The 20594-nt window shown below is 37.5% G+C and overlaps 1 protein-coding gene across 32 annotated transcripts in view; it reads right to left on the reverse strand.

Moving 5' to 3' along the window:
• The window catches only part of LOC105478842 (erythrocyte membrane protein band 4.1 like 3), a 159855-nt gene that overhangs the window by 44239 nt on the left and 95022 nt on the right, over window positions 1–20594 (reverse strand). For all 32 annotated transcript variants that reach the window (XR_011617073.1, XM_011736516.2, XM_011736519.3 and 29 more), the window contains 3 exons: window positions 7903–8007; window positions 6611–6653; window positions 1076–1151 (listed from right to left, as the gene is read on the reverse strand). Coding sequence is in view for 31 of the 32 variants with exons in the window: in XM_011736516.2 (XP_011734818.1) it covers window positions 1076–1151; window positions 6611–6653; window positions 7903–8007 (224 nt within the window). In the remaining variant the exon portion in view is untranslated. The remainder of the gene's footprint in view (window positions 1–1075; window positions 1152–6610; window positions 6654–7902; window positions 8008–20594) is intronic.

Here is a 20594-nt window from a genome sequence, read left to right on the forward strand (position 1 = left end):
TTTTCTGTAAAGCCCTCCAAAAAGAATGCAAAGCTTACACAGAAAATTCTGCACACACTGCACAAAATTGCTTTGACTGGTCATAAACTTACTACTGAGCTGAGCAAGAGAGTAGGAGTTCTAAGGTGAATGCAGAGAAGCCTAGAAGGTCAGAGCACACGAGGAACAATGAACTGAGTGTCCGTGTGCCCTCCCCTCCAAATCCATACGTTCGAATCCTACCCTCAAGATGATGGGATCATAAGGTGGGGGTCTCTGGGAAGTGATTAGGGTGGAGCCTTCATGAATGGGATTAGTGCTTTTATAAAAAAGACTGGAGGGAGACCCCCCTCACCCTTTCAACACATGAGGACACAGTAAGAAGTCAGCATCCTGCAATCCAGAAGCGGATCCTCACCAGGACCTCACCTGCGGGCACCCTGATCTCAAACCTCCAGTCTCCAGAATGGTGAGAAATAAGTTTCTATTGTTTATCAACCACCCACTTTATAGTATTTTGTTATAGCAGCCCAGATTAAGACATCCAGTACAGCTTTATAATGAGATCCCCTTTCACACTCAAAGCTGTTACTGAAATATTTTTGTTTTGATTTCTTTCTTAGTATCTTCTTTCTAGAAAACAAATTAACCATTTTCCTTGTATACGCAGGACATAGAAAGTAAACACTTAAATTTATGTGTGTGTGTATGTGTTGGTTATATAAAAAGCACAAGCATCCAAGGACATTTTTACTCTACGTATTAAAGCAGAAAAACTAAGAGCTGCTATATCATATAAGGCTGAATCCCATCCAATTTGACTATGGTGGGTGGATGACAGTATCTCAATTCTGCATGTTTTCCCACCAGGGTCAAGCAGAGGGAATATCATCCTGGCACCAAAGATTCAACTGTGAAAAGATAGGATTTGGCAAATCTTCTCATCAGATGTTTGCTCTTGTTGATTTGCCTTTTGTTTGCCATTTGAGCGTGGACGATTGTAAGGCTACCAGATGTAAGCACACTCCTTTCCGGAGCATTGAAGAGAAGCACAACTCTCCCAGGACGCTTGTCTTTTGAATAGCCTTTCAAATACCTGGTGATATCTTCAGATAGCTGGGCAGGGTCTGGTGGGTAAAATTTCACATTAAATGAAAAGTGCCAAGCACCACCTGCAACGATGGAAAAAAATTAGAGTAAAACCTCGAGAAAAACCTTATGACTCTAATTGATGGCCAGAACAGTCTTAACTCCAAGCATTAACACCCAGGCAACTTTTGATCATTAATGGAAAACTGGGAAACCTCGGTGATATGAAATCTACAGATAAGTCTGAAACCTCGTCTAATTTCTAAACTTCTCCCCAATCAAATCCTTTATTGGTACTTTTAACTAGTAAGGAAACTGATCAAACTTCCTACCTTTTTCAGAATCAAAGGTAAGCACTTGGAAGAAGGAAAAAACATGAATGATACGAATAATCTTCAATCAGATAAGTCTGGGAGTGGCTGGATTTATTGCTGCGAATGTCTGGATAGCTCACAGACCAACATTACAAACATAATTCCCATTTTCTTTGTCCTTTCTGCTTTGTTATTACAGGTCAAATCCAATTATAATAAACGTCAAGGGACTATTCAACATACGTTTGTTTTATGGGAAAGGTTTGTTGCAGTGAACAGTGTTCTAGTAAGTGGGCTGCTCTGTGGGCTGTTGAAAATTATTTTCTTGCTCAGGGAAATTTTTGATGCAATAGGTACTTGAATGTATTTTCTGCACATTGCCAAATTTTGCACCTGCACCTCCATAGCCTGACACTTAGCCAGATCCTTTTTATGTTTTGTGATCTTCATCCTGTGGCCTCTACTCAAGGCCTCTCCAGCACTGAAAAGGGTCAACCAGGAGTCAGCTCACAAGCGTCTACTCTCTGTATTGTCAACACATATCCTTAAAACATTACGAAGCCTTAACGAAGCTCCACATCTCATTAATACTATCTCTAATTGTATATGGTTTATCAATATAAACATGGAAAATACCCTTTTCTTTTTTTCTACATTTACTATGTGATCATTACTTTAACTTGTAGTCACTCTGTTCTTCTGGCCTGTAAATGCAGTAACTTACCAAAGTCTGGGTATCCCTTCTCTGTGGTGCTGTTTATATTTGTTCCCTCTACCCAAGAAGTACACTAAAAGTGTCATAGCCTAGGTCTTGCTTGTATTTTGAATGGTTTACTGAAAAACTCCTCCCAATCCCCCAGGCTTCCACCCTGGAGGCCTTTCATCCATGCTTCACCCAGTGGCCACTGACCTGCCCTTACTCTAGGATTCTACGACTTCACATTCCACCCCTTATGCTTCCAGTACTCTCCTAAGACTTCCGAATCTCCCTGTCTCTCCATTAAATGACTTCTGGAAACTTCATTGCTCCATGAGCCCTTCCCAAACATTCAAAAGAAGGTACAGTACTGTATTTCCTAGATCCTTTCTCTGCATTGTTCTCTTGCATCTGAGGCAATATTTAGCTTCATCAGTTTCTTACATTCTGTCATAAATGGCATAGATCCATGTATTACTTATAGTTAATTCTTAACACTACCATTGACATCACATGTAGGATTCTACATGGCAGGAACTCTACCGGATGCCCTATAGAGGTGCCCTATAAAGGATTTAGCATAGGACCAAGCATTATTGGGAACTTAATATCATTTTTAAACCATTCAAATACATCTGTCAGTCGAAAACATTTTAGTGATTGTTTTTCCCACTGTTCTCAAAAAAGTCCTTTTGTTTTTCCAAAAATAGTCTGATTTGGTTGTATTTTCTTATTGATTCCTACTCACTTCCTATTAAAATAGATCCCTTCAATACTTGCCAGTGGCAAGGTTCATGAGAGCTGGCTTTCCCCCAAGCAAGTAGAATTAAAACTAATGGATTAGTTATGGGAAATGCATTTATTGCTCTTTTATAATTTTTATTCACTTCAACGCAGGCCCTGAATCCAATGATTAGTTTAGCAATGTAATTACACAATCTTAGAATAAATATCCAAGTTAGGCACCAATAAGTAACAAAATATACAGAAAAGACATTGAGTGCCAAAATCCTCATTCTAGGAAAGCAAGTTTCAAGCTACAGTGAGCCATAGAAATACCTGAGGTACCCATTAAAAATGCCAATTCCCCGGCTTCCTCCCAGGAATTTTTATTTCAGAGATTTGGAATATGGCCTAGGAATTTATGGCTTCAGTAAGCTCCCTTACGGTTCTAATAATAAAAATGGTCTTTGGAAACACATTTTGAAAATCACTGCTACTACTAAGGAATCCACTTCCCTAAGGTTATAACACACAAAAAATACACCTTTCAGGACAGTATTTTGAAACAATGGGAAAGTGTACAGAAACTATAATACAATCTACACCTCAATCAAGAAAAAAAAAAAAAGTCCAGTTAAATGGGGCATAAAACTGGAAATTAATGAGAGAGGCAGATTAAAGCTCAAATACATATCCCCATAAAGAATGTGACAGAAACAAATCCACTGAGAAGGAAGTGCTTATGCAATAAATAAGTTTGCAACTCTATATCTGCTCAAATGAGGGCCCTAGTTAGAAAGAGGAAATGAAACAGCTTGAACACATTAAAATGAATATTTCTATAATGCTGATGTGGAATTTTAAGTTACAAATGTATGATAAATAGAAAATTGTAACACTGATGATAGTTCATTCTTAAGAAAAATTTCTAATGTTAGTCTTTTATGTCAGACAAATCTTAAAATTTCTAACATACTGTATTTTTGTCATAAAAGTATGATATATGCTCTATGTTATAAAATTACTGTATCATAAAACATACTTAAAGATCACAAAATATAGTCTATTTAGACATTTTAAGATCCATCATGCATAAAAGATGACTGGAATAAGAATTTTTTTTCATAAGAACTCTTCAGTTTCAAAATTTTCTGTTTCTTAGAAGCAGGGTCTCACTCTGACACCCAGAATGGAGTGCAGGGGCACAATCACAGCTCACTGCAGCCTTGAACTCCTGGGCTCAAGTAATCCAACCCCCTCAACCTCCCCAGTAGCCAGGACTAACTAATTACAGGCATGTGTCTCTGCACTCAGCTAATTAAAACAATTTTTTAAAAAACATAGAGACAGGGTCTCACTATGTTGCCCAGGCTTGTCTTGAACTTCTGGCCTCAAGTGATCCTCCCGTCTTGGCCTCCCAAAGAACTGGGATTATAGGCATGAAGTTTTAGAATTTTCTATTTATCATAAATTTGGACTTAAGATATTTGTTAGCTTTGTTTCCATTTTCTTAGAGATCTCATTCTAAAGGAATACTGTAAGCCCACAGCATAAAAAGCATGGGAACATCCTTTTATCATTTATATTTTAGAAGTAGAGATGATGGTACAATAATAACATTAGATAAGGTAATACTTCTCTGCTTTCGTTGAATGTAAAATTTTGTGGCAAGAGGGCATTTTAGTGGATGGGAAACAACAAAGAATACAGGTAAAAATACGGAATTCTATTTTTAAAGAAATTCCAATTTTCCTTGTCTCTTTTATCTGCAAGACTGTCAGTTTTCTTTATGGCAAAGTCATATACACTGCCTAATCTGCATGGTAAAAAAAAATCCGTTAAAACTCTTATTTTGATTATCTTGTCCCTTTAGCTTTCTTCTCTTTGAAAGGATAGTAGAAGACAGTATAAATGGGAAGTTAAAGAAAAAATGAATCCTATTAATAATAAAAAAGAAAATTAGTTTATACAGTCTTTCTCCTGTCATGATATTATGACTTATCCTTGAACATTTTATATATTGTCAAAGTGCTTTGCAATTATTAATCAGCTTAGTCCATTAATTAGATGAATAAGAGAACTTCATGCACACAAAATGTTATGATATATATTCAGCATGTCTACTTGAATAACTCTTTAATACTCCTTAGAAAAATATTTACCTTAATTTTTTTCTTAGAATTCCTCAGAACAAAAAATAAGTAGTGTTTTCATTTATTTATCACAACTACAGCTATCTCTGGTTTCCATCTCAATTAACTGTTTCTATTAACCTAATTTGTTATCAAGTTTCTGGTTAGTGGATACATCAAATTTCCCTCAAACATACGGAAAAGAGGTCTTAATTGTATAAATAATCAGTGGACTTTCTTATATCTGGAAGTATGGTTATACTTTTGTCTTTCTCGGATATTATCTAGTATTGAACCATTTCCAAACTGTTCACTACTAATTATGTTTTATTAGTAGTTGGGGTATTATTTCGATAGCTCAGGACTTTCAAAGGCACTAAGAAGTATTTGCTTGCTCTTTTAATAGTAAACTGTTGAAAACTTTTACTTATTGGAATGGGAATGATGCTCTCATTAATAAACTGCTCTTAAACGTATTCTTTAACTAGAATTAGTTGTTTGGAAGAATTTAGACTTTACTGACAAAAATATGAATAAAAATATAGTTATTTTAAGTTAGTATCCATGTTTGTGGCAAAAGTAAGAGCTATAGCAAAGGGTAAAAAATTTTAAAAACTCCTCCTCCTCAACCCCTACATTGGATGATATACTTCTGGAGTAATTACCAATAAAATCTTCCTGCCTTCCAAAAGTTTTCCATGCATCTATACAGATATAATTTTTTAAAAACAAATGTGATTGTGCGATAGAAAATATTCTGCAAACTGATTTTCACTAAGGAGAGCTAATATGTATTTATATGGCTATTCCATGATTGACTTAATAATTTCTTTATACATGGATAATTAAGGTTCTTTTAGTTTTCTCCTACCGTAAATAGTAAGATAGTGAACCTTCATTTGCTATACAAATGCACATTTTCCTCATTAATACATATGCTGAATAAATTTCCACAAGTGAAATTAAGGGTCAAAGAGTAAGTACAGCTTAAATTTTAATAAATATTGACAAACTGCCCTCTGAAATGATTGAACCAACTTATTCTACCAATTGAGTAAATAAGTGCTATAGTTTATTATTAAACCCTAATTCTTTGGTCATCTGAATAGGTGAAAAATGATGTGTCATTTTAATTTGCATTTAATTATTAGTAAAATTTAGCAACTTGTTTAATACTTATTAGCTACTTGTATTTTGAATTTGTCACTTGCTCATGCAATTGTTTGGTCCATTAAAATATGTATTTTTCAAATTGCCTTCAGGGGACTAGGAAAAGAGGCTGTTACCAGACAGTAACCTTCAGTTTGACTTGTTATTCCTTTTCAAAGCTATGAAATGATTATGACTTTTATCTGGCCTTTCATACTTCTGTGACTGTTGGAACATTAATAATGCAGTTTGGAACTTTTAAATGGTTAATTGCCAATTCTAACATCAGTTGATTAAATCATATACTTGACATCTATTCACAGGCAGAGAAACAGGCCAAGCATCGCAGTCCCTTTGACTCCCAAGTTGTGACAACTACAAAATGAATACTATTGGAATTGCCAGATCAAATTTGACACAAGAAAAGTTGGTATTCACACTAGCCACTTAGGTATGGGCTACAAATTCCGACAACTTGCTCTCTGAAAACCTTCACATTTCCAAAAAAATAATCCAAAGGAACTTACTTCGAACCTGTTTTTTTATTTCCTTAGCAGGGTCCAACCAATTCTGAAAAGGAAATGACATTTTGAATTTGAATCAGAGGAGAATAAAAATGACTTAATGTTGATTAGGTACAGACTCTCCCTAAACGCAATGAGAAGTCAGTGGTTGTTGGAAGGCTTCCCTCACTGTGGTCCTTGCCCCACATCTGGTGCCCCTCTGCCAAGCCCTCCAAAGGCCCAGGCACTGGTCTAATGAGAAAATGCACATGTATGAAGTTTGGGCCCGACAAAAGTCTTTTTCTTTTACAACCATTGCCTTCAGGGATTCAAGCTAGCACAGAAACGGAGGGGAAAAGGCAGAAGATTCTATGTTCAAACAAGTTACTAGGATAAATTTAAAAATATACTGGATATACTGACGTCCTAGCTATTCAGTTCCACATCAGAGACTTCTGTAATAAAAGATCCTCAGGCATCCACCTAGGAAGCTTCCCTAACAAATCAACAGTTGCTTGTGATTTCTGATTTTCCTCATTGGTAAAATCAGATGTTTAATAATGAAGTTAGGCATTGTCTGGAGAATTCGGGAGGTATTAAGGATGATTTATGGCACAACACCAAAACTAGTAACAACTATGAGCAAAATTTCTGACTCAGCTTCCAGTGTGAATGCAATGGAAATGATTTACTTTTCTGTATTTCTCAGGTAGTTATGTGGATTAAGGAGATACAGCCCTGAACAAAGTCTACAGAGATACTGCATTAAACACAAAACATGTACTAAATACATTAGATAAGTGTCAGGTAAGCACACAATCCCCCTCATATTCTGATTTAAGAAACAATATGAAAGCATAAAAAGATGAATGAAAAATAGGGCAGCAGCAATAGTGGACTGCCCTGACAATTTATGGGTTACAACCATAATATCTTCATAGAATTTTGGGGTATGAGCATGATTTTTACATAAATATCAATTTATTTGCATTAGTTCAAATAATCTACTGAAATATATTACCCGCCACCCGCCGCAAAACGTACCACATAAAATGCCTTCCAGGAACCACAAATAACTCAAGCATGAAAAACAAGGGTTCATTTACTGTTACCAGAATATTCCAGATTAAAGGAAGCTGTCAGTGATTTCCTTCATCAAGGAATAGATGATTAACAACATTTACAGACTCAAAGTAGAAAGTGTGGGAGTATGAAGGGAGGCGGAGAAAGTGATCCACCCATTCAGTCTCAGTTCACTTTCTGGCAGTAATGAGCAGTTCAAGCCATCTTATTTTGCACTGCTTTTGATCACTCACCTTCTGGTTTTCAGCATCTCGATACGTAAGCCCAAAGTAGTCTTTCTCTAGCAAGTTCAAGTGTTCACACACTTTATCAAACAGCACTTGTCCTCTGGAGCGTTTCTACAGGAAACAGAAAAGCAAAGCAAGTCAATAGAACACAAAGAAAGTTCTCCCAAACGTCAGAGATAAAACCAGGTAATATTTAAAACATTGCTTGGTGTAACTTTAGGGAGTAACCAACAAGTGTGGTCACTTCGCCATTTCCTGTTAAGTGCAAAAAAGGCTAAAAAATGGGGGTTGGGGGTAGGGGGGAGGCTTCAATCTACAAAAGTCCACCCCTACTAATAAACAAACAAAAGCAAAGTATCAACAGTGCTACTTAGTACGTACAGGTGACCAGTGGCTGATTTCTAAATAGAAGCAACTGGGGAAAATAATGTGATGCTTGGAAGCCTAAATATGTGAAATATAAAAATCCTGATAGTGAAAGAGTATCTAACAAACCAACAAAAGCCATATTGCAGAGTGCCCTAACTCAATTATCTAGATCAGGAGTCCTCAACCCCTGGGCCGTGGATGGGTACTGGTCCACGCTCTGTTAGGAACAGGGCTGCACAGCAAGAGGTGGGTGTGGGCGAGCAAGCATTACCACCTGAGCCCTGCCTCCTGTCAGATCAGTGGCAGAATTTGATTCTCATAGGAGTGCGAACCCTATTGTGAACTGTGCATGCAAGGGATCTAGGTTGCGTGCTCCTTACGAGAATCCAATGCCTGATGATCTGAGGTGGATCAGTTTCATCCCAAAATCATCCTCCACCCCAGTCCATGGAAAAAAATGGTCTTCCATGAAACTGGTCCCTGGTGCCAAAAAGGTGGGGGACCGCAGCTCTACGAGATAAACTTCTGAGCCTGAGAAGAATTAACCCTGCTCCTTGTCTTAGGCAGACTCTCACTTAAAACTTTCTATCCCAAATCCTTACTTAGAAATTCTAAGGACCACTTTCTAAAATCCATTAAACAAATTTCATTATTTTTGTTTTGTTTTTCTTTTGTCACCAATTGCAGTTTGTACAGTTTTTCTCAACGTTTTTAGAGCAAATCCTTATTAAACATAACAAAATATTAAGTTTAAAGAATACTTGAGTTATCATATATAAATACAAAATAGAGATATATGAGTTATATTTCTGACCATCAAGCAGGCATCTGGAGAAAAAGGTAGTCATTGGGAAAAAAAATTCATCGGCTTAATTTATTGTGACATATCATTTTTTCATCTAATCATTCAAAGGCCTTTAAACATAGTCATGAAGTCTGTGATGAATTAACTGGCAACAAATAAACTAAACCAGTTTTTTATTAGTGCACTACTAACATTTTACATCTAATACATTAAGCATATTTGTCTTTAAGATTTAATGTAATACCAATGAGAAATATGAAAATTGATCAACTATGTCTATGCCAAAATAATAAGCATTCAAAAGACCTGTGAGTCGTGTGTTGTGTTACTGTGCAGCTGTAATTATGCTGAAAGCAATTACTCAGTCCCCTCAAGCATGACTATTTAGGAGAAAAGGCAAATGTATGATAGAAAAGTAGGCCTAAATCATAGCTAGCTAAATAATCAGTGATGTATTTGGAAAAAACAGTTCCATAAAGTATTATGAAAATAAATTACTTGTTAGCAAAACTATATAACAACATTGCTCATCGGCTATGAATAAATATTACAACAATGAAGCCCCTGCTTGCTGGTTTAAATCATTTATTTATAAATAAAAGCATATTATTTCTGAATAATCCTTCACAAATTATGAAGTTTTCACAAAAATTGGTTCTTCTGATGCTTCTATTGGTATGATCTGCTGTTCACAGATAAGCACAGAGGTTCAAAGCTGTTGGATGAGACAGACAGTCTTATGTGATGACCTGGGAAGGGATTTTAGAATCAGGTAAACCCGGGCTTGAATCTTCAGGATGTCCCTAGCAGCTATGTAAAATGGGTATGACACTACTTGCTTCTTTGGGATGGATGACATTAAAATCAAATAATGTATTCAAACGTGGTCTAGTGGTGGCATATTTATTAAGCATTCCATAGATGTCAGCCATTATTATAGCCTGGTGGCTGACAGTAGAATAACTAAAGTAGAGCAGATTATTATGTATGCACGTTTTCTATAGGAGCACATATCCAACTCCTGGTAGCGCCAATAAGCAGCTTTATAATTAACATGTCCCACTCTTTAGATATCAAATGCCTACTTACTACCTAATCGCTTTAGCTTGACCTTTTTTTTTAACCTACATACACACAACACAGAAAAATATATATCAGTGTCTGGCCAAATACTTTCTCAATGAGTAAACAAAACCCAAAACAAATGCAAACACAAAAACTTTTCTCTACAAGGCTTCACAGGACCCTATGTCTCCTATATTCTCTGACTCAAGAGACTGCAGCCAGTTCTCAACGGAGGAATCATTTCTGAATATGCTGCAGGCTGCCCTGGTCATAGTTACAATTCGCCACTTTCTGGCTGCTGTGTTCTTTCCTTTGCCTAACAAGAGACATGGGTTAGCTCAAGCACAGACTGTTAATGCTACCTGGCTCTCACTTGTCTAGTTCCTTGTAATTTGATTTCTATTAATGAGTCCCACCTTTCTCCTAAATAGACCAGACCTTTTCTTACTGAATATTTTAAACACATTTCAAACACTAGTTTTAAAGACAATGACATACTAGTCCACACTGGAGATTTTTTTTTTCCTAGCCCTTAGAGCTGAGACCAGTTGTCTGATATCAACTGTAGATGGTTATATCATGGGATGGAAGCAATGAAATTCTGACCTGCTAAACATAAGCATGGCCACCAGCCAGCTGGGTGACTCTGGAAAAGGCTTTTAAGTTATTTGTGTCTCCATTTTCTCATCCTTGAGTGGGGATGTAAGATTCTACTGGGCAAGACATTTATGGGCTTGAGGCTCTTACTGGGCTTCCTTTTGCAAACCACTAATGGATTGAGGCACTCTCTCCCATAGCACCCAGATCGGGCATCAGCATCCTTCTACACATCATGATGAGAAAGATGCTGCCCATGGATGGAGGTGGGACATGGCATGAAACTTATTTTCCAGCCCTGGACTGGATCCCTTCTCTCCCAACTCTAAAAGTTTCTTGATTCTTCTAACCAGATGATTTTTTTTCTAGCATATTATTCAACTTTCCAAGTCAACTAATTCTACTGTTGATATCTGCATGTACCTGCAGGTAATAATGTTTATCACATGACTAAATCTCAACCATCAATCAGACTGGAAATTTTGGAGAAATTATGTTTGTTATGGTTCCAAAGACATGTTGTTCATTAAGCAATCAAATCTAGGTATCTTACTATCATTGGGTGTGGTTACATGCTACCCTATGAGTCAAGAACGGAGTAATTTTTTTTTTTTTTAAAAAGATAGAGGTATTCTAAACTAATGGATAATTTACCTAATCAGAAAAGACTGAGATTTTAGTCTTACAGTTCTTTGTGAGTGGTTAAATCATCTCTGACTCAAAAGCATTCAGTCTGTGTATAGTATTCAGTATGATATCATCCCCAAAATGTGATTTTACTTTCCTAGAGTAACAAACCAATGGTAGCTTGCCCTCTTCTTAAAATTTCCCCTGACAAACTGCATTTCTGTTTCTGATAAGGTAAACGGACATACTGCAGTCCAACAATCAGGAAAGCTTTAAATGAAATATCCTAAAAATGGCATATCTCCAAATAACAAGTTTCATAACTTTTTATACTTTTTCTTTAATTAAAAAATTTTCCAAATTGATTCTTGCAATTGTTGGGTGTTAGGAGATGTTTGTCAAAAGAGAACTTAAAGAGAATGAAAAGGTAAGCCAGAGACTGGCTGAAAATATTTGCAAAACACATATCTGATAAAGAACTGGTACCCAAGATATACAAAGAACTCTTAAAACACAATACGAAAACAACCCAATTTAAAAATGGGCAAAATATCTGAACTGACACCTTACCAAAAATATACAGAGAGCACATAAGCATATGAAAAGATGTTCCACATCCAATGTCATTAGAGAACTGCAAATTCAGACAGCAGTGAGATAGCTCCACACATATGTTAGAATGTCTAAAATCCAGAACAATAAAAATACCAAGCGCTGGTGAGGATGTGGAGCCCCAGGAACTCTTCCTCATTGCTGACAAGAGTGCGAAACGGTAGAGCTGCTCTGGAAGACAGTTTGGCAGTTTCTTACAAAACTAAACCTATCCTTGCAGTATTCAACAATCATGCTCCTTGGTATCTACCCAAATGAGTTGAAAACTCATGTCCATTCAAAAACTTGCACACGAATGCTTATAACAGCTTTATTCATAATTGCCAAAACTTGGAAGCAACCGAGAAGTCCTTCTTTATGTGAATGAAGACACAAACTGTGGTGCATCCAGATAATGGAATAATGTTCACTGATAAAACAATGAGCTATCAAGATATTAAAGAACCTTAAATGCATACTGCTAGGTGAAAGAAGTTCATCTGAAATGAATGCATACTGTATGATTCCAACTACAGTAGTCTCCCGTTATCTATGGGATTTTATGTTCCAAGGCCCCGAGTGGATGCCTAAAACCGCAGGTAGTAGTGAATGCTACATATTCTGTTTCTTCCTATACATATATACTTTTGATAAAGTTTAATTTATAAAATAGGCACAGTAAAAGATTAATAACTGATAGTAAGATAGAGTAATTACAAAATAAACTGTAATAAAAGTTATGCGAGTGTGGTCTCTATCTCTCCTTCAAAATATCTTATTGTACTGAACTCACCTGCTTTCAGACAGTGACTGTGGGTAAGTGAAACTGTGGAAAACGGTATGGGGAAGTGAGATGCAGATAATGGGTGGGGGGGACTATTGTACATATCATCCTGGAAAAGGCAAAACTAAGGGGAAAAGGCAAAACTAAAGGCAAAAAGACCAATGGTTGCCAAGGGTTTGGGGGTAGGGAGGGATGAATAGGTGGCTAACAGGGGATGTGGGGGACAGTGAAATGGTCCATTATCTGTATGATCATGAAATGGTGAAAGCATGACATTGTATATTTGTCAAAAGCCACAGGATGAATAGCACAAAGAATAAATTGTAATGTAAACTATGGACTTCAGTCAACAATAATGTGTCAATATTGGCTTATCAGTTGTTAACAAATGTGCCACACTAATGCAAAATGTTAAAAATAGGGGATCCTTCCTGTAAGAAATAGCAAAAACTAAAAACAGGGAAACTGGGGGGTGAGGGAAAAGTGTGAAGGGGTATATAGGAACCCTGTGCTTTCTGCTCAAGTTTTTCTATAAACCTAAAACTGCTCCAGAAAAATACATCTACTAATTAAAAAGAGAAAGACTGACAAAAAGTACATTCTTAGTTTAAATTGTTAATAATTACTTAAGAAGCTTAGTTAAAAAAAAAAAAAGGTTAAGCTCCAAATGATGGTACTTTTATAATGAGTAAATACAAACTTAAAATTTTCATTGAATCAACATTTCAGAAAACTTAAAACTTAACCTGATAATTCCCCACTTATCTTGGTTTTCCCCTTGAAATTAACTTGCCTAAGAAACTAGGTCATTTGCTTGTGGAGTTCTTTCAGTGTAGATTCTGCTGTTTGCATCTTTATGGTGTAATTTACCAGCTCTCCCAGTCTCCTGAATGGCCCCTAAACTGGGAGTGACATCTAGAAGCTTCGTCAGGTTCTGGTTTGTTTTTCATAAATGATACTTCATAAGGAGGCATTACATGACTGCTTGATGTTTTTTTACATGTGTGATATTAGCAGTCACTGATGATCATTGTCCTATATCATTCATTCCAGACTGCAAAGTGGTGATATTCTAATCTGAATCATTCCTTCTCCATTTATTAACTGGAGCATGTTTATAAAGAGGTATTTCTTTTAGTCAAAACTATTTGTTTACCCAGTGACACAGTTTAATTATGAAAATGAAGATAAATGCTTGTTTCTCTCCCTTTATCCATTTTCAAGATAATGAGTTGGCTCCCGAGCATCACCCAACGTCACCAATTAGATCTTTTGGCTTCATACTATCATGATGAACTCACTGAGTTAAACAGTTCTGATGTGTTTCAATCCATCTCAGGCATTGCCCATAATGATGCTCTCAATGTCCCACATGTTCTGCTTTGCCTGTTAGGTCCTCTCGTCCTTCAAGAGGTTTCTCCAGTGCCAACTTTCTGAAGCATTTCCTGTCTTCCCAGACAAATGTGATTTCTCTCTCCTTTGGACTTTGTAGCTCTTTATGGCTGCACTCTCTATATCCTGCCTTACATCCCAGCTGTGTCTCACTTCATATCCCTGACCGTAAAGACATCTGCAATGGCATTGGGCCTCCTGCATGTCATCTTTCACAGGGTCTCTCTTTTTTGTCAAATTCCATTAAGAGATTAAAACAATAACCTGATGTAACTTTACAAAAATATTTTTCTTACTAGCAAGCCATAAGCAATGACACAGAAGCAATGTTTTAAACTAGTGGTTTTCAACAGTGGATCCTGGGGGCACTTAAAACATGTCAGCGTCCAGGCCCCTACCTCAGGTCAATTAAATTGGAATTTCTGAAGTTGGGCCAAGGCATGTGCTTTTTGTTTTGCTTTGATGGAGTCTCACTCTGTTGCCCAGGCTGGAGTGCGGTGACGTGATCTCAGCTCACTGCAACCTCTGCCTTCCGGGTTCAAGTGATTCTCCTGCTTCAGCCTCCTGAGTACCTGGGATTACAGCTGCCCGCCACCACGTCTAGCTAATTTTTGTATTTTTAGTAGAGACGTGGTTTCGGCACTTTTAGTTGAGACGTGGTCACTCAAACTCCCTGACCTCAAGTGATCCATCCACCCTGGGCTCCCATAGTGCTGAGATACAGGCGTGAACCACCATGCCTGGCTGACATCTGCATTTTTAAAAGATTCCCAGGTAATGCATGCTGGTATGCTGGTATGGCTGAACAGTCACTTTATATTAAAATATGTTTGCAACTTATAAATTTTTAAACATGAGGACTCTAAAGACATTTGACGTTTTTGGGAGGAAGTATGTAGCTTTTTCAGATTTAGTCTAGGCTAAATTTACTCTAATTCATAGTTGCATTATAGTAAAATTGGTTTACACAGACACATGTGCCTAAAATCCTTTTTTTTTTTTTTCAGAGGCAGGGTCTCACTCTGTCACCCTGGAGTACAGTGGTGCAATCATAGCTTACTGCAGCCTCAACCTCCTGGGCTCAAGTAATCCTCCCACCCCAGTTAGCATACAGGAATGTAGCATCACTTCCGGCAAATCTTATAAAAATTCTTTTGTAGAGACGGGGTCTTTCTATGTTGCCCCAGGCTTAAAAATCTGAAGACATTCATTCCAACATATTTTCCTGAAAAAATAAAAGTTCTCAGGAAACGATAAACCAGTCAAATGCTAAAATAAAATGATACAAATCAGAAATAATAAACCACTAAACTGTGGAAAGAAACACACACACACTAACTTTGATTTAAAACTATGAATACAACATAAGAAAAATAGAAATGTTTAGAAATTTCTTGTGTTGTGTGTTTTTTCTTAAGAAACAGGCAGACACTTTCCCGTTGTATAGCTAAAATATACTTTGACTCAAGATCCTGTTACATTACTAAAGAATGACCCTTAGTAGGTGAATAAATGTCTTGATCTCCTCTTTAGAGCCAGGAGCATTCACATCTACCCTAGCAGGTAACTGGGGTGACTGACAGGTACAAACACCTGCCACTGAACCCAGGGAGGACAACTCTCCTTAGCAGAGCTTTCTGCAAAATGGGCATTGCTTCCATTCCTGAATCCTTATCAATCATCTCTTAATCTGCGCCCAAGACAATGAGTGCAAGAGCAGGAAGACACAAATTGCACCAAGTTTCAGCACCGGACTACAATACAATGGGTTTTTTCCTTCAGTCTTACAAAGCTATGAATCAGCCTGAGTGAAGTCCGCTTCCGGCACAGCTGAAATTAGAGAAATCTGTCAAGTCAAAAACTGTCTTTTAGCCTTAGAAGACAGGGTACAGTTATCTATCTGAAGCTGTCTAATCATGAAGAGAAGGGGGAGAGCAAGTTGTTTGGCTTGAGAACTGGAGCTAAGCAGCAGTCCCCGCTGCTCAGGAAGGAATGGGGCTCCTGCATCAGAAGGCGTGTGTGTCGGCAACGCTCTTCAGGATGCACACATGCGTTTCTTTAGACAATAACGTTGAAAAATGAAAATAAAAAAGCCTCCTGCCTATGCTGGCTTAGGCTCAAATCCACTTGTGTTACTACAAGAAAATATGGAGGGCTACGATATTGAAAACTTCCAGCAAAACGGATGCTTCTGTATCCTTATTTGAGGGGCTGTCTACATCCCAAGTACTTCATTCTCTCCATCACCTATCTTCCTCACACAGACCCCTGATTTTCTTTTGGAAGTTATATTCCTTCATGAGTGTAGTAGTTTGTGAAGTCCTATTTCTGCTCCCTGAGGACAGAAGACTGCTTGCCGTTTTTACCGCCTGGGTACGGTGTCCTGAACACAGCAGGCATTGGATCTGTGTGTCTAAGAAGTGCTACTGACAGGAATTTCAAGAAAGAATTTTTTCTCACATTATTTTGGACGAATCTAACAAAATGTCATCTTTTCCCCCCATGCTTCCTGCCCTAATTGCATTTTTTCCTCACTGAATGCCTTTTCATTTTCCTCACATTTAAAGGTCACTCGGACTTGTCTTTATTTCTAAATGACTGCACTACCATTGACCTCAAGGATGGAGCCTCTGAAGGGCTCACCAAACTCTCTGGGCCACAGCTCAAATCAGACACTTGGACTCTGCGTAAGTCACCTTTCCTGGGCTTCTTTTTTTCCTAATGCATTCTTGATAGAAAAATACTCTATAACATTGCCTTGAAATTTAAGTGGAGAGTGGTTTTTTTTGTTTTGTTTTTTCTTTTTAATCCATACTTGGAAAATGCCAAAGGGCCATGGTCAAACCCAGGAACAAAAGATGGTGGTGTCTAGTCTGGGACAACAGAGTCCATAAAGCTGGAGAAAGGGCTGGAGCTGGGAAGCCCTACGAAGAAAGATAAGGCATCAGCTATCCTATGTGCATCTCCTGCCTTTTTGGGCTTTTTGTCTCAAGTGTACGTGCAATGCCATGTTTAATAAGCATGGAAAGTCCATTATCCACGTCACTACTGCCAGAATCCATTCTCAAGAGGCAGGACTTAATGGGATCTTTCAGCCTATGTACTAATCCCAAATGTGATCCAGGCAGCATATTCAGAGAGGGCTGATGTGAGAGGCAGAGATCACATTTCTTCTCTCTAGATGGCACATATATTGTCAGTCCTGTCTTTAAATTCATGAGCAATCAGCTCTTCAGAAAACCATGAGGGTAACTTCTTTCAAACATTCGTCAATCAATAATTGTTCTGTCACATTCTCATTTAATCAAGTTAGCAATAATGATCTGCAGCCTTCTGTTAAACACAGGAATATGAAACTATTTCCTGGTCTTGGTAAGTTTATAAACAAAATAGTGAACATGTGTGTTTAATTTCCAGGTCTAAATTATCTAGAGATGAGAATTCATCTGGCATTATTTAAACACCTTTAAGATGGATATTCCTACCCACTGAAAGTTTGTCTTCCCATTATTCAAGGGCAGTATTATTAGACAGTCTCAAGGCTGGACTCTGGTTCTACAACTAATCAGCTCTGTGATGTTAGACAAGTTATTTAAACCTCTCTGTGCTTTATTGTTTTCATTATAAAATGGAAATAATATGGGTACTTATGCATAAGATTGTTGCATTAAGATAAAACACTGGAAAGTACATTGCCTACCTCATGGGAAGCGTGAATAATAAATGTGGGTGATTATTATTAGACCTTTTTGATAAGGAGCCTGATAAATTTAAGGTTTCCAAAGCTGAATTTGGAAGAGACTGATGTACTATTAAAATCCTATTTATTCTACAATGAAATCATAGAAAACAATTCATACCATTACTCTTACGAAAAACAAATCCCTTCTCTTTATATAGGTGAAACTGGGAAATTATTCAAAAATAGTATTGATATTAGTAAACTGAGTCTACATTCAATTTTTCTTTATAAACACACACTCACAGAACAGTTTTAAATACAGATTGCGTATACTGGCACATTTTGGTATTATACATTGTAAGCCAAAACATAAGATAGTGAAATAGCATCATATATATGGCATACAGCAATGCCCAAACTAGATTGAGCTGTTCACATGCAGTAGAGTTGACCTATGTTTTGACTTAGATTCAGTGCACAAACACTTCAAACACATACATGACAAAAGTACCTTCCTACATATTAAGCCCATCTACCTTTCTTTAAAGGCACTTTTTTTTTTTTTTGATCAGCTACGATTGGTTCCTGCCTTCATTTGTTGTTGTAATTTCAGTCTCTGTTTGAATCCAGACTTTTGCACTCAGAGATGTGCACCGTGGTAGATGATGGCTTTCCAGTGAAGCGTGCTTCTTCTTGGCTAGCAAAAACATCGGGCTTGATTTTTTGCAAAGAGTTTCACATCACACATATGAGATGTTGGCAGCAAACTGTCAGACAACATTTCCTGCTGTTAATCTGCTAAGGATTCAGGTCACTAAGCCAATGCGTGCAAAATGAATGGAGAAAAAGAAGTCTAAGAAGGAGGAACGTTGGAAACAGACACATACTTAAACTTGAATCACATAAAATAATCATATTAGCTAATTCTGAATGATGTGAAACTTTGAGAATTTTCCTGTGAGAGGAAGTACTTAATGTCTTTTGTAAGAATTCTGAAAAAAACAAAACTAAACAAAACAAAAACCCCAAACAAACAAAACTTGAATTGTGATTTATAATCCACTTGGTCAAATGAAGAGCTATATGCAATTCAAATATTGACAATAAAAATACTACTTTCAATAATATGAATTTAATGAGTATGAATTTGTAGCACTGTCACTTTTCAATTCTATAAGGCATTGATAATCAAAACAACATAAGAATAATATTGTCACTGCTTTATAAAAGTATGTACTAAGTGAATCTGTGTCCTTTTCTGTCCATCAACTGTTTAAGCCTATATTAGTAGGGCAAAGCTGAGAATAAATAGAAAGAGAAAGAATGTCAAGGTTATTATATAAACTACCAGCATATTTAAAAATGTAACAATGTATCATTTTACCAGTTAAATATAAATGTTTAAATTAAAATGATATTGTAATCTATGTAAGACCTGTAATGAAATGTAAATAAGTGGTTAAAAAAACAGGACATGCTCACACTGTAAATGATGCTTAGTTCAGTCCTGTCTGCACTTGAGCATATCATATTTTAGATGAGTATTTAAAGTCCAGTAGACAGGGGAAGAAAAAACCTTTTCAATCATTAAATATTTTGATTCTGTATACTTTTTGTTTTTCGTTTCTGATACATGTAATACCCTGTTTGAGCCACTGAGGGGTATAGTTGGGTCTACACATCAAAGGTTAGTATTGTTTTCTAACACTCCTCTGTCAGGGCATCCTGGCTTAATACTGCGTGAACCGACAATCCCGGAAAGCCAGTGCTAATCCTCTTTGCCCAGTCGTTCCCACTCCTGTAACAGGGGTAGGGAAGAAGCTGCTGAACCCTGCTAAGAAGATGGGAGGCCTGGTCTAATTGGAGAACCAGACCAGGCAGGCCCTGTCTTCTGGGCTCAGCAGAGTAAGAAGCTGGAGCAGCAGGGAGGCGCGCTCACTGCAGCGATCCCATGGCTCAGCAACCTCCAAGGAATGGTAGTCACTGCTCCTTCCCCAATCTCAGATGACTATTTCTTTAAGTTTTGTGGTTACAATCTGTAAAACATATGAGTAGCATTTGCAAATGGTAGTAAATAACAACCACATAAAAACTGAAACCATAAGGGAAACTAAACTCTCAAAATGGCTTCAAGATAGGTACGCCTTTTCCCCTGAGGAATAACTCTAATGTTCTTTTATCTATAGGAAAACAGCAAACATTCTATTCAAGCAAAAGTAAAAGATTACATATGCTTTTAGACTGCACTGCTTTTTCTCTGCTTGTGATAAGGCAATTGTCTTTCCTGGAGCTTATCTGCCCTCAGGGCTGAACTTGAGTAAGGTTAAGGACTGAGGGGCTTTTTTGGAAGTCTTGCTGATCCTATAAACCAGCTCTCCTTGCTTTCATCAGGTGGAACGAGTGGTCTCGGATGGCACAGTGGGCAGTGAAGTGAAAATTTAGGGAGGTTATCCCTGAGACTGTATTATTTATTTTAACTTCTGTTTTTACCATTGAAAAAGGAAAAAAAAAAAAAACACACCACAGATCTCAGGGAGAAGAAAGCTGTATGACAAGATCATGGTTCAGCTATCAGATTCGGTCGTGAGAGATGCTTCTGGGACACAGACAGCAAAAGCCTAACTGTGGGAAGTCCCTGCAGGGGCCTCCCAGGCTTGCCTGCCTCTGTGGCTTCCCTGCTACCTCACCTCTCCCCTTCCCAGGCTTTCTCCTGCAAACAGGAGACTGCACACACACCTCCACGCCCTGAAGCCTTCTACACACTCATCCTTCTCTCCACCGCTCAA

Source organism: Macaca nemestrina, chromosome 19, assembly GCF_043159975.1.
Source record: "Macaca nemestrina isolate mMacNem1 chromosome 19, mMacNem.hap1, whole genome shotgun sequence".
NCBI lineage: Eukaryota > Metazoa > Chordata > Mammalia > Primates > Cercopithecidae > Macaca > Macaca nemestrina.